At 41.2% G+C, this 22,777-nt stretch overlaps 1 protein-coding gene and 1 long non-coding RNA gene across 4 annotated transcripts in view; both read right to left on the bottom strand.

The window, feature by feature from the left end:
• Window positions 1-1,986, bottom strand: part of LOC109372268 (uncharacterized) — a 3,505-nt gene extending 1,519 nt beyond the window's left edge. The window contains exon 1 of one of the 2 annotated variants that reach the window (XR_002122021.1): window positions 1,901-1,986. This is a non-coding gene — a long non-coding RNA (uncharacterized LOC109372268). Of the gene's footprint in view, window positions 1-1,034; window positions 1,131-1,900 lie in introns of those variants that run through there. The other variant, XR_002122020.1, reaches the window with a different exon arrangement.
• Window positions 1,987-4,306: 2,320 nt separating this feature from the next.
• ANP32E (acidic nuclear phosphoprotein 32 family member E) overlaps window positions 4,307-22,777 on the bottom strand; it is a 32,693-nt gene continuing 14,222 nt past the window's right edge. The window contains exons 1-7 of one of the 2 annotated variants that reach the window (XM_019625342.1): window positions 18,859-19,281; window positions 15,909-16,058; window positions 14,880-15,002; window positions 13,093-13,258; window positions 11,796-11,974; window positions 7,243-7,300; window positions 4,307-6,690 (exon numbers count right to left, since the gene is read on the bottom strand). In XM_019625342.1, coding sequence (XP_019480887.1) covers window positions 6,620-6,690; window positions 7,243-7,300; window positions 11,796-11,974; window positions 13,093-13,258; window positions 14,880-15,002; window positions 15,909-16,058; window positions 18,859-18,912 — 801 coding nt within the window. In that variant the 5' untranslated portion in view covers window positions 18,913-19,281 and the 3' untranslated portion in view covers window positions 4,307-6,619. Of the gene's footprint in view, window positions 6,691-7,242; window positions 7,301-11,795; window positions 11,975-13,092; window positions 13,259-14,879; window positions 15,003-15,908; window positions 16,059-18,858; window positions 19,282-22,777 lie in introns of those variants that run through there. The other variant, XM_019625343.1, reaches the window with a different exon arrangement.

Here is a 22,777-nt window from a genome sequence, read left to right on the forward strand (position 1 = left end):
TTAGCTTCTGTAACTTACTTTGCATATAGCCCTGCCTTATAAAAATCAGACCCTCGAGTCTGGGGTACCGTTTTTCCTTTAGCTGGGGAGACGGTCGCTGAGCTCAGCTTAATGAAATCTTCGAAACCCTAATTTGATATCCAGCCTCTTTATTAATTGTCTGGACTTAACAATATAACCCCTCAATATAAGGAGAGGGAAAAAAAACCCTAAATATTTATTTGTCAAAAAGAAAATCCTTTTCTGAGAAATAATGTTACCCAACAGAAAATCTTGCCTTCTTAAAATTCAGGTATGTTCTCATCTCTTATTTTAAATGAGGTAGAAGGCCTTCGTTTTACCCAATTCTGTGGCTGTTTTGTAAAAGCCATTGAAAATGCCTAAAAAAAAAAAAAAAAGAAAATGCCTAAGAAGCTACTGGCATTGATTTTACTGAAGTTAGGTATTTGCAGTCGCTAATTCTATAGAAACATGAACCCATCCTCTAATATTGTTCTAAAAATTGTGTATACAAGAGTTGAATTGTCTTCTCCACCTTCCATAGCTCCGAAAACACCTTTCTGGTGTACAAGACAACGTGAAGTAAATATTCTCTAAAAGGTATAAAAAGTATAATTTGATGACAGTTTTTCTTCAATAGTTTGAGACACTTCTAACAAACTACAATTCAGTTGCCCTAAGTGAAACAAACCAAAAAAAGTCCTAAGCCTGCAAGTTGACCTTGACAAGATTTCTCCAATAGAACCCTTCTTTCTTTCCAGGAGGCAGAAAAAGATCCAACAGGTTTTAAAGCTCTTTATTATTTTACCTGTGGGCCGATGTGCAAAGTGGCCTCAGGCCAATACCATTTCCACCAGAACTTGAAAAGGTACATAATACACCACCGCCCAGAGTTGCTAAATTGGACGGTTTTCGTGAATGTGGGACTAAAAATAATTCAACTTTTGGAATTAAACTAGAAAACAGCAGCTCTATAAATCGTTAAGCGAGGGCTGTAAAATGTGTAAGTGAATGAAGAAAAGGAAGGTACTGACAGGCGAGTTCGAGTGCGCGTTGGTAGGGCGTTGGTAGGGCGAACCCAGGAGGAGGGAAGGCAGCCAGAGAACCCAATAGGCCGTTCCGCAGACCGTTCGCCCCTCGCCCCGCGCATGCGCAGCTGGAGGACTGAGCGTTGTGGCCGCCCGCCCGCCCTCATTTGTCCCGGGGAGGGCGGAGCGAGAGCATGTGACTAGGGTTGCAGCTTTCCCTGCTCCAGTGGAGGCGCTTCGGAAAGCACCTCCAATTAACAGAGCAATTTCGGTAGCTCAGGTTCTTCCTCTGGCTTGACCTCATTTTTATCGCCTTTTGCTTTTCGATTCCGCTCTTGACTCTAAGAATCTGGTTTGGCAGAACTTTTTGCCATATGTCCCCCGAATCACGAGGGGACTTCCGGTCTCAATGGCGGAGTGAGCAAACAGTCTCGGAGAAGCTGAACAATTTGGCCCAGGACACACAGATAATTTAAAAATTAGAGGCATACGCTTAAAGTGATTGATGCTTTTCATAGCAAGAATGTCATTTCTCCAATTTGAAGTCCTGTTGCCCTCCTCCCAAGACGTTCAAATCCTGTTACTACTGCCTGAGACTCCAGAATCGCTGGAGCGCGCCCTGTTATAAAAGCAGTACCCTCGGCTAGAGAAAGCAAACCTGCTTTATATCTCAGGGGTTGAGGATTTGGGGAAATTAAGGTAAAAATTTAAAGAGGCAAGTGTCCCATAGGACTACGACACATAATTTACATCACAAAATGTACCCCAGAAGAGCACTTTACCTCTCAACTTAAGCATTTAAGTAAAATTGCCCGATCTGTTTATTCAAGCCTATCAAGAATCTTTAAGTAGTGATACTAGGATACGATTACCTGCACGCTGTGGTTGATTCGGCCCAGAGGAGTGTGACGGGAACGGGGGAAAGACTTAGAGAAACTCATCCTTAAAGCTGGAGTCCCTGAAGTGAGAAAGGACTGGGGTAAAAGCAAAATAATGAGTCTTAATTCTAGAATTCCAATCCTTCACGTACTGACAGCTACAACCCCGGGACCTTGGCAGTGGGGAATCAAACAATAGTGCAAAAAGATAAATACGTCAAACCAATTTTTTTTTAAAGGGAAATTTTCCTCCATATATCCCAATATAGATCGCTTGATTAAAAAAAAAAAAAAGGAAAAAAAAGGCCCCTCACCTGGAATCCTATTCAGAAACCCTGCTATTTCCTACAATTCTAAATCCTCCACACTGCAGAAATGAGTTTGTTCTTAACTCCCAATGTTCTCAGAAAAGCAGAGGCAGGTGTGTGCACAGCTGAACGCACTGGACTTGCACTGACTTCTCTGCCAGTGTTGCCCTGTAATGGTGATTGCCCCTTTCCTTGGAGATTCGTTTCCTTTGGTGCTGCTGTCATTGGTTAACTTTAGTTGCTTCAATTGCAGTTCCTTCCATTACACTTATAGATTCTTCTACTAATCCCAGTATTCCTCAGTCACAGCTGACTATATAAATGACATTGAGCTCTACTTCCAGGTGCCAAGAGGACTCTGGGAGAAAATGCTTCCAAATGGAGAAACCCAGTAGCCTCTGTGAGCTAATTCTGGGGCTGTGGAGTGAGTCTGTCCAAGAAAAGTCACAACTAAAGTGGAGGGCACAGATCACAGCCTTCACCTGCAAGATGGTGCAATCTGGATATTTAATAGGAGAATCAGAGAAATAGGGAAGTATTTACAGTGTTTCCAGGACTCATCAGCTCCCAGTCAAGTTGTTGTCCTTTAATCTTAGCTGTGGAGGGCGCAGCTCAGCTCCAAGTCCACTCGCCCCTTTCAATCTAGTTGCGGGGGGGTGGGGTGGGGGTGGGGTGCATAGGCCACCATCCCATGCGGGAATCGAACCGGCAACCTTGTTGCACACTGAGCCACCCAGCCACCACCAGAATCCAACCAGCGACCCTGTTGCTCAGAGCGCAAGCTCTTAACCAGCTGAGCCACTCAGCCGGCCCTCAAAGTAGTTTCTTCAACAGCTAGAATAGGTCATTTCCACCAGCATTGTGTGCCTATTTAAAGGCCTGTGTCAGTATTGACCAGTAAAGTGGATGTGTCCATTTCATAAGTAACCAGGGCTAAATAATGTCCTCACAAGAATTTAAATCATTTGTAAATATTCATAAAACTGAAAATGTCATACTTGCTTCTGATCCTTTCTTCATCAGAATTGAGTTCTGGGGTAACCCTGCTTCAGGGTCTTACCACCCCCAAAAGTGGCTAGATTTGCATGAAATAAAAGTATTATTTCACCAGTATATAAATTTTTAGATTCTCCTGGAGATCAACTCATTTTGTAATTTCATTTTGTGGTCTAACCTGTTCTCCTTCAAGTTAGGGTTGTCCAATAGACTACTAGCACAAGTAGCTGCCTGAGGCCAAGTTACTCAAGCCAGGACCTCAAATCTTAGGCTGTTTAGTACATGAAAAAGGAATGCAGTAGAATGCTATTATTAAGCAACAGCTGCAGAATATCATTGCATCCAGTCCAGGAACAACAGGGGAAATTTTCAGCAACTGGAAGAATAAATATCATATGTTCCAAAGCCTCTCTTAAAAATACAGAACAAGGAATAAACAATACTTATTGTTTTTTGAATTACTCCTCCACAGAAGTGCTTCATTAACTAACACCTCCACAAAAACTTTTATTAGTGTAGTTCTACCATTTTCTTTAACCAAGAGGGGAAATGCTTTGAATTTTTTAAAGATGTAAAACAAAAAAAAATACCCTACTGATGTCAATAAACAATTCCTGTAGTTGCAATATACATCAATGTTTTCCATCTCTCAGAGTGCAGTTCCTTAATTAAAATACCTTTTCATTAACAAGAACATTACTTAACATACTTGTGCCTTGACTTGATAAAATACATTCGAGTTGTCTACAAATGAAACTTTTAAAAATCACTATCACAGCAAAACCAAGAGCAGAAAAAAACATTGTTTAGTTCAGGTTTGATTTACTCAAGGTAAACATATAAGAATTATGTATGCTTGTATTTATACTATCTAAGGATTCTGAAGATAAACAAGGAAAATTAAGGGAATCCAGAAATTTTTCTGCTTGTTGGAAAAAGTTAAATAGGCAGATGAGTTAAACTTTGCAGTTGTAATTAATGCCTCATGTAACATCCAAGTGTTTAAATGAGTTAACTTCAAGCTGTTTGTTTTTAAAAAGACCTTCAAAGCCCCCAATGGTGGTGTTCAAAAGTGAATGTCAAACACTGATACTAATCATTAACAACAAATCTTCAATTTATTTGAAGCAATTCGGTTTCAAAAACTTTAAGTTACAGCAGTCACAGAAAAAACAGGAAACAGTCAGAAACAATAAAAGAATAATCAGGAGTACTGCATTTTTTGTTTGTTTTTAACACTGTCATGGCTTTATTCAAAACACAGTTGCACGAAAGTATTAACTTCAAAGTTTTCTTGAGGAGTGCTTTAAGGAATTTAACACACTATATACATACTGCCATACAAAGAGCATTAAAATAGGACCAAAAACTTCTACAAAATATAAAACCCAACCCACCCTTACTTATTTGCATGAAAATACCACCCACAAAGCTAAATAAGTCTTAAAAAGTTATTTGGAGGCTCTAAGTGTTGTTTTCAAACCAAAGAACTCTAATTTTGATTGCACAATAAGATGATTGATAAGAAAGTCAATATACAGATTTAAGTTTAAAAATAAGTATTTTATAATCTGGCATACTAATGCAATGAGAATTCTTCAGGACTAAAACAGGGCATTTCAATTATTAAAAAGGAATAAAATGTTAGCCATTTGGAGATTCCAATCCTCCCACTAAACTTATCCCAAGAGTTTTATTTCAGTCAACTGTGTAATTTTTTTTTTTTTAGTTTATACACAAATAACTTTCTAATTTTTACTTTAAAAACCCAAGTCATACATTTCAAACTAAAAAAGAAGTGCTATACTCAGTGATTTAAATGTGTCCCAGTGTGGAAATGTAACTTCAAATCATCTGCTGACACTAATTTAAGAAACTTACAAATATTCAAAACCACTCCCACTTTGGAAAAAAATTTAGAGCCAAGATTAAAAAAGCAATTGCCTTGAACATGGAGCCTCCACAACAAAAAGTGAGATGTACTTGTCTACTCATATTATATCTAGTAGCCATATAAAGAAACACACACTCACACTTACCCCAAATATTTTTCTATTTTTAATGGGCATCCACTTGAAAACAAACCTTAATTTTAATATGGATTTAGTTTCAAATCTTTCTCCAACTGCCCACTATAAATATTCCAATCAAATGCTATATCTGGTAATGCTTTAAGACTATAGGAAGAATAGGTAAAGGTTCTACTCAGAAAAATTAGAAATATTTTACAGAATGGTATCTAAATCATTTGAGAAGCTAACTTAAAATTTTGACTTTGAATGTCTTGTTAATTATCAACAGGCAATTGTTCTAACTTTTGAGGAACACTATTGCTGCTTCCAAAAGACCCTGTGCTTCTTTTCTTTCTTCATCCTACAAATACAGTCTATACATCTTGTCAACCAAGAAAGCTTTACAGTAAACAGTCTGTTGCATAAAACTCTACTGATGACATTATTCGTATCTCAGAAAATACTCAGTTTCTTTCACTTAGCTTGTTCAAAACTGAGACAGGTCTGAAAAGGTGGTTGAGGTATAAGACTAAAGGCTTTCCTGGGTATCCATAAGTTTCCTAGCTTTTTTCTGAGATAAAGGGAGGAGAGTGAAACGAGAAAGGAAGGTGACCTTAAAGGGATTGCTGAGAGGCAAACAAAAAATGCACACACAAAAACACACAACAACTGTTAGTTAGCATGTCATCATCTTCAGCTTGAAGAACAAAGGGCTCACCTGCACATCTCTGAACTTATTATAACCAATTTTTCCTTCCAAGGTAAAATCCTAGTCACCCGGCTTAGGTTTTCAGAAGCTTCTCGAAAGCCATGAATTATATTTTTGAATAGAACCCTTACTATTCTGCTCCTATTTTCCAAGTTACTCATGTTTGTCACATCAACCCTTAGCCAAAAAAAGTCATTGCCTTCAAATTAAAGATCTCTGGGTCACTGCTAAAAAAAACAACAAAAAAAACACAACTTATTATTCAAGAGACTACCTTCATTTCATATTCCAGCTGACTGTGATTTCAGTTAATTCTTAAATAACTTTAAAAACTTATGAATGAAATGCACCATACTACACCTGTGTAAAAGCGATCATGTTTTAATTATGGGCTAAAATGACTAATACGGTGAGCTTGTATTAGAAAACTTAAGATTCTAAATAAACTGCTAGGGAATTTCACAATGGGGATGGGGGGGGGTCAATGAAAATTTTTCTCTACATACAATATGATCATTAACAGACTAGTAAATCTTATTTGGAATGATAAGGCAAAAATAGTAAAACCACACTTTTCCTATAAAAAGTTACGTTATCTTCTGTAGGGACAGCTATCGTACATGAAGAAACAAAGATGTGATCACTCTATTGCACACCCAGGAAATAGGGACTATGGTCTCAGAATGATCTAGTCATCTTCTTCCTCTCCGTCATCTTCAGCGTCTCGTTTCCTCTTTTCCCCTCGAAGACCTTCTTCTTCTGAATGAGTGAGAGGAAAAGTGTAAAACACTTAATTTTAAATGAATATTTATTAAGTCACAAAGCTTCGTATCTATCTTAGTGAAAAGTTAATGACATAAGAAAATTATAAGTTCAGTTTCCTTTCTGAATTTCTTTCAATTTCAGAACAGGCTTAATAGACTTAGAATTCCATAAATAATGACAGCTTGCTATGCACCCTTGTGGCCAAATCACAAAGTACAGATTAAGAAACTTAAGGGCTTGACATTGGTGGAATTAGTGAATTTTTAAATTTCTGTTGAAAGACCTAAGTAAAGAGTACCAGAGAGCAAATCTAAAAAGAGCATTATCTGGAGGTCAACTGTTCTCTTATAGAGAAGGCTTCACCCTCTCTAACATGAAAGACACTAAAAATGAAAGACACTAAAAAAAGTAATAAATTGAGCTCAAAGATCCATTATCTCTTCATTGCAGTTTTGAAAATAAATGTTATAAACTGTTTTTTTCTCAATGGAATTAATGAATACCCTGAGAATATTACTCTTTATTTTTATAGCTAATATAGCTCACCCTCTTCCTCTTCTTCTTCTTCCCCTTCTTCAACATAGTCATCATCATCTTCTTCATCCTTGAAATTCAAATATTCAGTTTCAGAATAAACCATGACACAGATTTTTCAGTTTGCTACTAATATATCCCAACAAGAGGAAAGAAACTATGATTATTCTGTAGTTGAATAAACTCTGCCTAACTTATATATGTCCTTTTTAAAAAAACCAACTAAATCTAGTTTCTTTATGAAAATAATGTTTTAGACCAGCAATGTTGTAAAACACTCAACAACAGAAACGCTCAATATCTGTGTTGTGGTCCAACCCATTAACCACTAGCCATGTGTGGCTACTGAGCACTTAAAATGTGACCAGTGCAAAGGAGCAACTTAATTTTTAATTTTATTTAATTTTAATTCCTTTAAACAGACAAAAGTGCCCAGTGGCTACTGTAATGGACAGAATAACTTTTGACTATTTCAAAGACAGTATCGTCAATTTTATATATTATGGTAAGAATTACCGTATTTCCCCATGTATAAGATGCACCTTAATTTTGGGGCCCGACATTTGAAAAAAAAATGTATTACATGAAGTTATTGAACTCAAGTTTTATTCATCATAAAATTCGTACAACTCCTCATCACTGTCAAAAGGCCCAACCATTAGCTTGTCCTCATCTGTGTCTGATGACGAATCGCTGTCTTTATATATTGCCTCGTCCTCAGTTCCATCTAGGGCATGTGAAATGCCACACTTCTTAAATGCCTTGACAACAATCTACAACCACTGTGTAAGACGCACCCAGTTTTTAGACCCCAAATTTTTTGAAAAAGGGTGCATCTTATACATGGGAAAGGAAATACGGTACCTGAGTCCTGGTCCCAACACAGTTATGTGTTGGATAAGTCATCTAATCTCTCCGGACCTCAGTTTTTCAATCAATAAAAAGATCTATTTTTTGATTGAAAGAAAGATCTATAAAGATCTATAAATTCCTTCTATATCTAAAAAAATCTACAAATCAAAATAGCAAATGTCAATTAAAATCACAATAAACTTGATCTACAACTCTTGGATAGCTAAGGTTTAAACATTGCCTTGAAACATCAACACCATTTTTTTAACTTTAGCCAATTGGGCTACAAATCTCTTGCTAAAGTGCACTGCCCACTCCTCTACCATTTTCTGCTAAAGCTAACAAACCTTTTTCTTGAATTATCATAGTCACCATTTTGATCATGAACATTATACTAATTAGTATTTGTCAATTCCCTCAGAGCCTATTAATATATGTAGGATGGTTTTATCCCCTTTTTAAAAGGACCCTGGCCTCTACTTTGAGTTGTATCTTTTCCTAGTTTTTATGCCTTGTCCTTTGCAGTCAGTTACTATTTCAATTTTAATCTGCTGTGGATTCAGAAAATAGATCAACAAGCTTACCAGAGGATTCAATACAAAAGAGAAAATAGGTTTAGAATAACAGCTTGAACACTCTCCTACAAAGAAAATGTCTTTTATCACTTATATTTTGGTTACTCAGAGGCCTTTTACACGTACTGCCTTTTTCTTGGATGTGTTCCAAACGGTTGAGTTCTACTATAAAACATTGGAAAAAATGGAACCAATCTAGGGTCTCCCCTCTAACCCCTCAAAGTTTACTGCTCCTTAAAACTACCTTAATTGGCAAATGTCAGGAACTGCTAGGTAGTTAGGCGAAACTTGGGCAGCCCACCCTTTTCACAGTATCCACAGCCCCTTTGTGTCTAGAAACACTAAACAGAACCTAATTTTCCAGCATTTAGCTAACAGCAAACACTATAAAGCATTCCATTACCAGAACACCACCAAGCTACAGGGAACAGGAATAGACGGGATACAAATGGTACAAAAAGGAGCCACAATAAAAATCAGGAGAACCCGTAGCCTTAACCTAAAGAAGAGAAGAGAGGAAGAGAGAGGAGTAGAGCAGAGAGGGAAAAAGAGAGGAAAGGGAGGGTGAGGGGGACGGAGGGAAGGGAGAATAAAGGAGAAAAGAAGAAAGAGAGAGAGAGAGAGAGAGGGAGAGAGGAGTCATTTAAAACATCTTAAATCTGCAAGGAGTGATAAATGAGGATATTTCAATATTTATAATCTTTTTAAAAACACTTGCTTGAGATACTAATCACATTTATTCCTTGATAATTTAGAAAAGCTCAAGTCTAAAAAGCTAATTACTTCTCTGGATTTTGTTTTAAACAAAATATGATTAGATTAATTGGCTCATGTTTTTAAGCCTTTTTTTTTTTTAATATCATCTATTACACCACCAGAGTCTCGCTCTGTAAAGACTTCGGTTCTCGCTCTGTAAAGACTTTGGTTCAGTCTTTTCCTAATTACTGAGAACTAAAATGTTTCCTCAATTGTACTATGAGTAGTATAAGAAGCACCTAATTCCCAATTCTTCTAAAGCCCCTTTCCTATTTTTCATGAAATATATACTACACCGACATAAAGTCCTTCTTTATACATATTAATGCCTTACCTCTGAAGAGCAGCTGAAATAGAAATAAGACTCAAACAAAAACTAGCTAATCAAATGCCATTTCTATTTCCTTCTAATTTCTTTTCAAATCTCAGTAGTCTCTGAAGCTTCTGTTGGCTCTTAGTTTCTAAAAGCAAGACTTCATTTTAAACATCCAAAGGACCTCATCATGATTGAAAACAACTCCTGGTCCCTGTAACCCGGGTGGCACACTGACCTAACGTTGTATGTGTTATCTGAAAGATTTTCGTTCACACTTGACCGTGTCATTTTCAGTTAATATTTCCCAATAGTCAATGGAATGATAAACACAAACATCTGCAGTTAGGTGAAGGGCATGTTTAAATTACTTAATACTATTTAGACTTGAGGAATTATCGGCAGGGAAAATATTGGTTGTTGGAAAAGTCATGACGTATTTTTTCTCTGTTTTTCATTGCAAAATGCGTCATGACTTTTCTGACAACCCAATAAAAAGCCATAGGCAAAATAACATGAGTCCATTATTTTACCAAATAAATTAAAACTTAGGGGAAAAATATTCAAGTTGTATGCTGATGTAAATTGAACAGGTTATCCTTCTCCATGAATGCTTAAAATCCTTAAAGCTCTATTATTCATTATTGTACAGCTCCTAACTCACTATGGCCCCAGACAAGTCTAGGTCCTATTTTTTCCCCACGATAGTTTTATATTTAAAATGCTATCAGAGCAAATGTATCATTTTTTAATCACTGATGTCACCTATCTAACTAATGTAAAAGTCATGAGGAAAGCAAATGAGAACACTAACAATTTCTAGTCTAAATAAGAGATGTTATTATATATTTTTTAGAGACATTATTTTTAATAATAAAATATTATTTTAAATTATGAATTACGAAAACAAAACCCAATAGTTGAACATTAGGAGAAAATAACTTATCTAAACTCCCAGGGGCTAAAGATCATTTGTTCATGTCAACTGACATTTCCCATGAGTCTACCTCCAGCCACTGTATTAGAGGCGAGATACAAAGATGAATGGTCCTCCCCTTGAGGAGCTCACCATCTGTTGTAGTAGAAAGTGGCCAAATAAACAAGTTCTTATAAAAGTATCTACAGGTAATAGAAGCCTAATCAAAGTTCAAAGGCAAAAGAGAAAGGAGTGACTGTCTATGAAAATTACAGGAAGTTTCAATCATGAGGCAACCCCAGAGCTGACTTTTTAAACGGAAGAGTTCACGAGGCATGATTTGGGTGATGGTTCCACAAGTATACAAATATGTAAAATTTCATGGCCTTGTACATAAAATCAGTGTACTTTACATGCTTTACTATATTTATGTTTACCTCAGAAATAAGAAAGTTATCAGAGGACATGGGTACAAAGTCATTTCAGATAAAGGTTTTATATATTGTTTACTCTATAGTAATAGAATATTCATATTATATACAGACAAAAGGCAAGAAGAAATAGCTTTGTATGATGACTTAATCTGGTATGGAGGGAGATAAAGCCAGAGGGAGCAGGCTAGATAATGAAGGGCCTTGTATGTCTTGGTGGCAACAGGGAAGCATTCAAGGGTTAAGCAGGCCAGTGATATGATCACGTTTGCATTTAGACTATGCCTGCCTGCGAAGGATACACCTCAGTGGGGACAATGCATTGAGAGAGACTATTTAGAAAGCTACTACAGAAACACAAGCAAGAAATAATCAGGGGAAAGAAATGTTCTCGAGTGCCTACAGTGTGCCAGCAACTACTTACATATAGTATTTTGTTAAATCCTTAAAACAATTCTATGCAGTTGGAATAAACATTTGTAAAATGTTTCCACCATACGATGCCCCTGAGGGCATAATGGATATGAAAGATATCTGGGAATAGGTGCTTATGAGTATCTGGATATAGTATGAACTGGGGGGTAATGGGGGAAAAAGACAGGCAGACCGACACATGTGCCCCATTAGAAAAAACTCAGATTTCTACACAGCTTACTTTTTATGGTAATTAGCCCTATGCCTTAGTGATTAATTTTCAGTGCATGTAAGAAGGGTCTGTTCACCTGAATTTCTTCTTTCATTAAGTACGAGAGGCCCACTTCCTCTACTCCCTCTCCCAGTTCTGAGCCTGCTTCATCTTCATCCTCGTCCTCGTCTTCCTCTTCCTCCTCCTCCTCTTCCTCATATCCTTCAGGTGGACCAGCTTCATCTTCCTCTTCCTCTTCATCATCTTCATCTCCATCTTTAAAAATATTTTAAAAGATGAGCAAATGGCTGGGGAAATGTTTCTTGATAAGATGTTGATCCTTTTAACCCTTGGCCCCAATAATTTCAAACTCTTAAGTCAATGCATGGGAAGTAGTTCAGGGTGATTTCATTTTTAAAGATGTACCTTTTATAACATCCTTATTTACTATTTGAGAAATATGGTTTCTAAATAGTGAAATACTTCTAACATACAGATTTGCATCAAAACATTACATGTACTAAAGTTTGTTTTACTTTGTGGACACTTCAAAACCTGCTTGTCCATCATTCTATCACTTTATAACATTCTTTATCCATCAAATATCCTTTCGAGTAAAAATAACAAAATGTCAGGTCGGCCGGCTGCCCGGCCAGCTGAGTGGCTCAGTTTGTTAAGAGCTTGCTCAAGAATGCGAGCTCTGAGCAACAGGGTTGCCGGTTCGATTCCCGGCCCAAGCTTAGCTGCCGCTGAGCTGCCAACAGGTGGCAGGATGGCTCAGCTAAAAAAAAAATACAAATACAAAAATAACAAAGTGTCCCATTACTAATAAAAAGTTATTTTGTCATCTGAGCTGTTAATCCCCCACTTATCCAAAAATGTATATTCACCATCCAATTCTAGAACATTTCCATCACCTCCCAAAGAAACCCCAAATCCAATAGCAGTCACTCACCATTCTCCTTTCCCCCAGCCCTGGCAACCACTAATCTATAACACTTTGTCTCTGAATTTGCCAACTCTGGACACTTGGGTTGTTTCTACTGTGTGGCTATCATAGATCATACTGTGATGAATGGTTCTTTTCTTTTGAAGTACTATTTAAAAAGTTGCAGAAAAAAAAATAAATAAATAAAGTTGCCACTTTTACTGAGTGGTGGTTAGACAAGTTTATACAGACATAAAATTTCATGGAGTTTGATATAATTATTACATTCCCCCAAAACTATCAAAAATCTGAAACAAGAAATACAGGACTAGGGCTGTGGGTTTTTAAATATTTCGTATCTTACATCTTCTTTTCCCTACACCTACGTATCCATGCCCAATCTAATTGGCATGGCTAGGGTGTAGGCTATAATTGTGACACATTTAGGAGTAGTAAGAACGATTACCTTCATCATCCTCCTCTTCCGAGTCTGGTGCTTCATTATCCTCCTGATCAAATCCATCTAAGTATGTGATTTGCTGCAGCAGTTCAAAAATACTCTCTCTATAATCTTCCAGGTTTGTGATCTCACAGTTAAACAAGTCAAGACTTTTCAAATTTTTCAGATTTTGCTGGAAAAGTCAAAAGTCAAAATTTAGGGCCGGCCGAGTGGCGTGATGGTTAAGAACTGGCTTGGGATGCCAGAGGGCCCCGGTTCGGATCCCACATATGAGGGCCAGTGACACTGCCCTCCACAGCTAAGATGCTAATCAACAGCTCAACCTGGAGCTGGGTTGCTGTGAGTCGCCGGCGATGGCGTAGGCTGCAGCCCCTGCTGCAGTAGGTTGCCATGGGCTACCATGTGTAGCCAGCAGCCAGCGTGAGCGGGCCAGCAGCCGCCGTGAGCAGCCGTCCAGAAGCCAGCGACTGATCTGCCTCACCGGGGAAGAGCGCAATGATGGTGCCAACTTGGGCCAGTGAAACAACGTCCTCCACAACTAGACTGAAGAAAAGACAACAACTTGTCTGTTCCCCTTCCCCCAATTCCCTAGCACTGTTCCCATTCCCCCAATTCCCCAATAAAAATCTTAAAAAAAAAAAAAGTCAAAATTTACACTCAAGATTTAAAATATCATGTTATTTCTTTTTAATTCACAAACCAGAATATATATGCTTGAAATTAAGAGGATGATTTTTGGATTTTTAGAATTTTAGAATACAGGGTTATTATATCAAACACAGCCAATTCTCTTAATGAGGTGCTGGCATGGGAACGCCATGAGAGTAGGGACTTAGTTTCGTTCACTGCTGTGTCTCTAGCACCTGGGTTAGTGCCTTACTCATAGCAGGCACTCAATATATTTTATTGATCGAGTCTGTGCACAGATAGGCAACAACAATAACATACTTAGTTTAAACTCACAGTCAAGCTCACTTTCAACCATTTCAACCTCTTTCCAAGCTTTTTAAAAATCAGAGCAACAATTCAGAATTTCACTTCCTCTCCTTTTCCTTCCCCCATACTAGGAAACAAAGGAGCAAATAATGAAATAACTCCCAAGAAAAAGAAGGAGGGCCGGCCGAGTGGCGCGTTGGTTAAGAGCTGGCTTGGGACGCCAGAGGGCCCCGGTTCAGATCCCACATATGAGGGCCAGTGACACTGCCCTCTACAGCTAAGATGCTGAACAACAGCTCAACCTGGAGCTGGGTTGCCGTGAGTTGCCGGCAACAGAGTAAGCTGCAGCTCCTGCTAAGGTGGGTTGCCATGGGCTACCGTGTGTAGCCAGCTGCCAGCGTGAGCGGTCAGCAGCCGCAGTGAGCGGCTTTCCAGAAGCCGGCGACTGATCTGCCTCGCCCGGGAAGAGCGCAATGATGGTGCCACCTTGGGCCAGTGAAGCAACGTCCTCCATAACAAGACTGAAGAACAAAAAGACAACAACTTGTCTGTTCCCCTTCCCCCAATTCCCCAGTGCTGTTCCCATCCCCCAATTCCCCAATAAAAATCTTAAAAAAAATAAAAGGAGGAGGAGGAGGAAAAGGAATAGAATTTAAGAAAATACTAAAAATTTTTAAACCAGATATTCGATTCCTGAAGTTTATGATAAAATTAATTTCTTACCAGTTTAAAATTTTATCTGAATGTTTTACTCCAAAGGAAAAGTAAGCAATAACCATCTACATCACAACATGTAAGAAAAATCTCACAAAATTCAATCAAAAAAAGCAAGTCCAGAGACAAACCTCCCCACTTACCAGAGCTTCTACTGTACTGAGATCTTTGATTTTGTTTCCACTCAGGTTGAGGTAGGTAAGATTTGGACATTTCTCTGCCAGGACTTCCAAGCCTCCAGAAATTATATTGTCACTAAGTTCCAACTATATATTCAACAAGGGGAGAAAACAAAGAATGGTGAAGACTTAGGACGGATCAAACATTTTAGAGGATGGTCAATTTGAAAAAAACAAAATAACTGTCATTCTCTCTAGCTTTAAGAGACCATCTTAAGTTATTCATTTCCATATTCTATCTATTACCGCCAAATAATATACTATTAGAACCCCTATACAAATGCTCCTCGACTTATAATGGGGTTACCTCCCGATAAACTCATCGTAAGTGGAAAATACTATAGGTAGAAAATGCATTTACACAACTAAGCTACCAAACGTCATAGTTGAGCCTTGCCCACCTTAAACATGCTCAGAACACTTACATTAGCCTACAGTTGGGCAAAATCATGTAACACAATGAATGAATGTACTGCAGAGTATCTGTTGTTTACCCTCATGATCTCGTGGCCAGCTGGGAGCTGTGGCTCAATGCCACTGCCCAGCATCATGAGAGAGTATCTTACCACATATCACTAGCCCGGGAACAGATCGAAATTCAAAGTACGGTTTCTACTCAATGCATCGGGCTTCCCATCATTGTAAAGTGGAAAAATCATAAGGCAAACCATCGTAAGTCAGGGACTGTCTGTGTAATGGGCTCTTAACCCAGGTTTGGTTCCAGTTGTATAATAGTTGGATTCCATGTTTTAGAGAAAAACACTTAGTAGCTGTTAAATCCAAATTCATGCCATAAAGCAATTTCATTATTAAATTTAAATTTCTAAAGGCACTATTAGAGCTGATTCCAAAATCCTACATAACCCTTTTACTGACCTCTAGAAACTGAGAATCTCCTAATTAAAAAGCAGAATGGTCATTCCATTTGGCCAAAAACTAGAAATAGCCTTTGTATTGAAATCATAATGCATACCTGTCTTATTGTGAACGTACCTTTCGAAGTTTATTTAAGCTGGGCAGCCGGGCCAGTGAACTTAGCTCCACATTAGCCATACTCAGAAACTCTAGTTTTTTAAATGTATCGTTCAGGCCCTCAATTTCCCCATTGACACACAAGCAATTGTCAAGGACTAACTCTGTCACCTGTAAGAGAGAACATGAATGATTCTTTAGTTTACAGTCTGATAGCAAACGACCTGGGCCCTGACACTCTGGAAATCTGAATATTAAAACTGCCAATCCCCTTACACAGATCCTTTACATTCACACACACAACCACCCCCCGCCAAATTGAAATATAATCTAAAGTCATCACTATAAGTTCACCTTTTAAATTTAAACTTGGACTGAGAAATTTAATGCCTACTTCAAATCACTGATGCATAGAAAATAAAACTTTGCAAAAGGTCCCACGTGAAACTTGTTTCTGACCCTGATGAGGACTCTCAACATCAGGGCATATTTAGCACCTGGGATCCTGGGAAAGGATGCAAGGGAGCTCTCCTGAAACAGCAGGGAGAAGAAAGGAAACTGTTTTAGCTTAAACCCCCTTATCTTTGGTTGATAAATGCCCCCATCACTCAAAATGTTCTTGTTACCCTTCGTGAAGAAATGTTTGAAGCTCCTTCTGAGACAGCCCAGCTTTTGGATGTTAGTTGTTCTAATATGGAGGCCAAACAGCATCACCCAGAACAATACATCCTTGACAAAATGTTATTTCTCCCTGCCATCCTGGTAGCATTTTTTTTTTGTGGACTTCGCCCCATTTTTGGTGGGGAGGGGCTGGATCCTCTCCATTAGGTCAGAGTTGTAAAACAAAACTTTCTGGTGTGTGGACCTAAATGGACTTAAGGGAAAGAGAGAGGAAGGAGACCCTGACCCTCCATTCCCAATGCAAAAATGTGTTTGAAGTACTTTGGGGGACTAAAAATTAGCAACAAGGGAATGCCACCTTCTCTATTTGAGACTGACTTTGACTTAATTACTTCAGTGAGCGCAGAAGGCATCACGATCTTTTCAGGGATGAGGAAGCTGAGGCCCAGGGGGTGAGGATGAGTCGCCTGGTGTCACACAGTTAGCAAGTGGCAGAGCTGTGCCTCTTCTAAGTCTTTCCTGGTCTAGTTGAGTGAAGGCAAGAGGGCCACTAGATTCAGTGTCCGAAAACCAGTTCTTCCACTTGAGTAAATAACTGCAGGCCCTGAGACTCCACTAATTTGGATTCTAGAACAATACAATCCACCTTACAAGTTTGTCTCAAGGAGGAAAGTGAATAACAAACACGGAAAGTGCTCTCCGTAAACGGTGAAGAGCTATGCAAATACGAGAGACCGTTATTACACCACAGGGGAGGAAGGAGAGGCTGCAAAAAGGCAACGTGCGGCACTCCCCAAAACCGGCCAAGGAAGATACCACGATGGGCTGGGTAAAAGAATGGGGCGGGGGGAATCCACTTTTCCAAACGAAGACATAAAAAAGCATCCTAAATGTGTGCTTCTGAGAGACAGCCTTTTCAGTTTTGTTTTTTCTGAAGCCCCTAAAGAGTAGGCCCCAGAACACTTCAAGTTCTCCCAGGGATGGATGATAGAGACTGTGTTTCCTCCTCCCTGCTCCTGCCAACTTCTGGGAAACTTAATTTTAAGTATATAAAGACCTCGGGTTCCCACTCAGCCCACTGGGCAGACCCTACTGCTCATCCACTAGGCTGCTATGCACAGGCACCGCCTTCACCCCAGTTCAAAAAAATTATATCCCTGATATGCCAATCCTGGGGTTTAACTCAGAGGCCACAATTAGCAAGACTCTAGGCGCTCGCCTCTGCGATCACAAGTGTGAGGTTCCTCGCTGGTCACCGGCCCCACTCTGGCGACCTGCTGCTCCGACAAACGGGAAACCCCACACGGGGCGGGGACTCCCCAAGGAAAATAGGGGTCGCCCTCCAGCCGGCGTCCCCCGCCCCCCGGCGCCTCCGCCCCGGACGGGAAGGGCTGGGTGAAGCAGAGGAGGCGCCCTCAGAAAGGAGGCGGAAACGCCTCCCGCCCGACCCCCGAAAAGTCGACCGCGACCCCGCCTCACGTGGCCCCTCCCAACCCCGTCTCTTTAACTAAGGCGACAGCGGCGAGCGCGCATCATTTAGTTTCGCCGAACCCATCTTTAAAGCACAAAGCTACTACCACCCATTGGTTGAGTTTTGTGAAACCGTCTCCAGGGATCAAATTCGGAGTTGCGGCCACCACGACACGACAAGACCCGCCGAATTTCGTTACACCGCGGGGGGACGCAGGGGGTTACGCCTCGAGTCCCCTCCGCACCTCCGATTACTGCGACGGGTCTCAAAACTTACCCGCGGCCGGACAGCCGGCCGCTGACCCAGATTCCGCCTGGCGGCGGTCGGCGCGCGCCCTTCCCGGGGGAGTGGGCGCCGCCGGCAGCGGGTGGTCGCCGGCTCCCCGCGAACCCCAGCCCGCGCCCGACGCCCAGGGGCCTTGAGGCCGGGGGCGCCCCCCCCCAGAAAAAAAAAGAGTTAGCAGCACTGAACAAAAGTTAGACTAACTTCTCAGGCAACGATGGCTGCGGCAGGGGCGAGTGGGACTGGAGGGTCGCGCCCACGCCTCCGGCCCCCAGGAGGAGGAACTTGGGGAGCGGAGGGGCCCCCCAACACCCCGCTTCCCGCCCCCACGAGGCAGGACGCCCGACTCCAAGAGAGGCGAAAGGGGCTAAGCCCCCATGCACACACAAAAAATGCCCCTAGAAACTTGAACCCTTCGCCATTTTAAGTAAAAGATTTTAATGATTTAAAATTTCGAATTCAATATTCCCCTCCCGACCCTAACCCCAGGTTGGGGTTGATCCATTACCCCTCCCTACACACCCACCCGGACCCCCCGAAACCGGATCCTCCGAATACAGGGCTGGTGGGGAAGGGGAGGGGGCTGAGTCATCTCACCTCCTCCGGGGCTCTGTTCCTTAACTCCAGGTTAATCCTCTTCTTCATCTCCATGTCCTCCTCCTGCTCTTCTGCTATTACTCTCCTCCCTTACCCTGTCCTGCCTTTCCTACTACCCCCAACCCTCAAACTGTAAAAGATTTGGAAATGAATGAAAAGAAACGCAAATATAAACGCCCACCACCACCAGATAGGTGTGGGGGAGAAAGAAGAGAATAGCAAATGGAGTCCAAGGAGTTGGGACTCTAACTCGGCTGCCCCCACCTCCTCGTCCACACACTCGCGCGCGCACTCACACGCACGCACTCACTCACACACACACACACGCACACGCACACACACATACACCCGCAGTTCCTTCCCCTTCAATGGCTGCTCAGAGACTGAGCCTCCATGACACGGCACCGCCAACCCCCTGGCCTACACTCCACCCACCTCCCGAATGTATTGGTTAATGCTTCAGCATCACACTATTCTATTGGACTGCACAAATGTCTATCAGTCTTGAGGGCGGCCCTTAACCAGAAGCGCTGTGTCTATTGGCTACGACCAAGCGCGCAGTTAACTCCGATAGGCCCAGGAGGGTGTACGTCCGGAAGAAATGATTTTGAATCCCAGTAGCCCCCCTCCTTTTCTTTGTGTGGTTGGCGCGCTTTCCCTAGGCACTCGGACGGTTTTGATGCCTGTTTGATTTGTTGTGGGGTTTTGTTTTGTTTTTCTGTTTTTAGTGTTAGAGGGAGAAAGAAAGCATACTTCCTACGTGCCCAAGTTGCGATACTGGTAATTCAGCAACGCACAGCTCCTGCTTTGCCGCCAAGGTGTACAGCAACGTGCACGTCACCTAAAAAGCATGCCTTGGTGACACTGCCCTGCTGGAGACAGGCTTCTGGTCCGGAACCAGAGCCTGAATAAAGATGGTATTTTAACTTCCACCACGAAGGACTGAAAGCAGTTGAGTGAAGTATGTTAAGTTAGGCACCTCTCAACAAATTGTTACTGAGGCAGTTGTTGCTGTAATAAAAATAAGACTTTGGAGGAAAAACAGTGCTGGCCTAATGAAAATCAGACATCGATTCGCATAAAAACGGTCCTGCAGTGCCTCTCTAATTTCCCTTTGGTTGGTTTCCATGAAAGTCTACGGCAAAATGTGCTTTTAAAAGTCTGTCAATGTGGGATAGAAAAGAGCGGGATAAGAATCATTTTTAAAATTTTTGTCTTCAGAGCCTAACTTTTCTTAGTTCTTGATTAAATTCTGTCCTTTTTATTCTCTTACACCATCCTCAGGATAAATACCCAAAGAAATTCCATATAATACGGGGAAGGAAGTGGGTGAATTAATCTAACCCCTCTCAGAGGTGAGTATTGCCTACTCCACCCCACCCCCCTCCTGCCCCCATACAGAGACACACAGCTCCTCAAATAGGCTTACATTTAAAATGTAAATATTTGGTGTTTAGCAAGTTAACTACTTTAAAGGAAAACAAAATAATCATTGCCTTCTCCTTGCTGTTTCCTTTGAATTCCCTGGAAAGGAAATTTTGTGAAGAGGAAAACAGGGAGAGAGAAAGCTTTTGGAGTGAAATAACATCTCTGGGGGGCAATTTGGAGTTAATTAAGTTTGTTTGTTAGTTTTAAGCAAGCTAAAGGAAGCCAGGATGATATGAAAACAACCAAAATGGACTGAGGAACAGTTCAAGGAAGAGTTGAAAAACAAGGGAAGGGGGGAAAAGGGCTAAAAAGGAACCTGAAAGCCCATTTTAGTGCCAGCTTGGGAAGAAGTCCTGTGTTCTGATCCCACCGCCACTGCAGAGTCCGGAACTCTGGAATGGAATCCCAAAGAGTTCTGGAAAGGAGTACAGACCTAGGAGTCATTCACACACGAGTGATAGTTGCGGCCATAAGAAAAAAAAAAAAAAAGATGTCCGCAAAGCATGTATATAAGAAGACTATCAGGCAAAAGAGAGTAAAACATGGTTGAGGGGGAAAAGAGAAGAGAGGGATTGTCTACCAAAATAGTCAAAGAAACTAAGAAGCAGGTAGAAAAGAAGGAGGTGAAATTTTTTTTTTTGGGGGGGGGGAGGAGGAATATATGGAAGCCAAAGATTTTCAAGAAGAGATGATTAATGGGGTTAAATGGTAGGGCTTCTGTATCAGAATACATTAGACAAAATGGGAAAGTATGCTGGAAATACTAAATGTGAGAAAAGGCTGTGAATTTGTTTTACCATTGGCTGGTAGCTTCAGAAAGTACACCATAGTAAGCAGAGACAGCGATCCACCAAAGTGGGCCTTTCACCCCATACCTATTGTCCCCACACTCATATCATCTCTCATCTGCATTACCTCAAGATCTTGGAACTTATCTGTTACCTGTCTTAATCAAGAAGACAAGATGGGGCGGCCAGTTAGCTCAGGTGGTTAGAGCACAGTGCTTATAACACAGAGGTTGCCGGTTTGATCCCCACATGGGCCACTGAGTTGTACCTGCCACAACTATCAATGGATTGAAACAATTACTTGACTTGGAGCTGATGAGTCCTGGAAAAACACACTGTTCCTCAATAAAATAAAATTTTAGAAGGAGGAGGAGGAGGGGAAGGAGAAGGAGAAGATAGGATAAATAAGATGCTGGGGGAGGAAAGATTCCCCATAGGGCTGGGAAGATGTTGGATGAAGAATGTTACCAGGCTAGTAGATGGATGTATGGAACTAAATGAAGGATGAAAGAATGAAATATAGCCAGGCAAAAAGCCAAACACGTGAACTAGAAAATGTTTTAAGTGGAAGTAATGAGGCAGGGGTTAAACGGTAGAACCAAGAGTGAGGTTAAGTAATCAGGAGGTGGATGAAAGCAAAGGAGCAAGGAGTGGAATGAGTAAGAGGGTGGTTCCGAACGTGCCTTTAATCCACCAATAAGAAGCCTTCACCAGGATATTCTTTAACTCGACATGTCTTTAATGTTCAAAAGCTAAACTCATCTTCTGCTGCTGCATACCTTCTGTTGCCCACCAGATCCACTCTTCACTCTGCTCTGTGACTCAGACCCCCCAGAGTCCTATGACTTCCTGAGTTTGGAGGGTGGCGGGGAGGGTTGGCAGGAGAGGGGAGTCTGGAGGAGAGTGAGGCTGGAGTATTTGTCCCCCAACCTCCTCAGTGCCAGGTTGTTACAAGACGACCTCCGATCCTGCCAGGGCTGTGATGGACACAGGTTTTTGGTCAGGAATGAAGAACTGATTTCCTGAGTACTGGCAGTACTGTAGCAAAATGACCTTCTGCTGTCGGCCCTTGTTGCCTCAACTGAAGAAAAGTGCCTTGCCCAAGGTTAAACCTCCGTCCACACAGAGGTATAAAGGCCCAGCCAGCCTTTTGCCCCAACTTAGACTAATTCTGAAGGGTCATTCATCCCAGCTCCAGAGCACCCCCCAGGGCCTGCATTGCCATTCAGTTTCTCCAACTGCTTAATCCTGCTTCCTTCTTCTCCATTCCACAGATATTGAATCCAATATCATACCCCCAATAAATGTTCTGAATGCTATTTCCATTTCAGAGTCTACTTCCTGGGGAACCCCAACATGAGACCATGGCCCTCTCCAAAGATCTACCCTCTGGGGAAGCCCAAACTAACCTATTGGAGAGATCACATGGAGAAGGCTTGAGCCTACATAAAAAGAGAGGTACCCACCCAACCCCCAGCTTCTCCACCCCCCAACTTTTCCAGCTCCAGCCACTGTCTGATTGCAACCACATAAGAAATCCTGGAGGCCGGACGAGTGGCTCAGTTGGTTAAGAGCTCACTCAAGAAAGCGAGCTCTGAGTGACAGAGTTGCCAGAGTTGCTGGTTTGATTCCCGGCCCTAGCTCACCTGCTGATGAGCTGCCAACAGGTGGCAGGATGGCTCAGCTTAAAAAAAAAAAAAAAA

This window comes from Hipposideros armiger, unplaced genomic scaffold, assembly GCF_001890085.2.
Source record: "Hipposideros armiger isolate ML-2016 unplaced genomic scaffold, ASM189008v1 scaffold_621, whole genome shotgun sequence".
Classification (NCBI taxonomy): domain Eukaryota; kingdom Metazoa; phylum Chordata; class Mammalia; order Chiroptera; family Hipposideridae; genus Hipposideros; species Hipposideros armiger.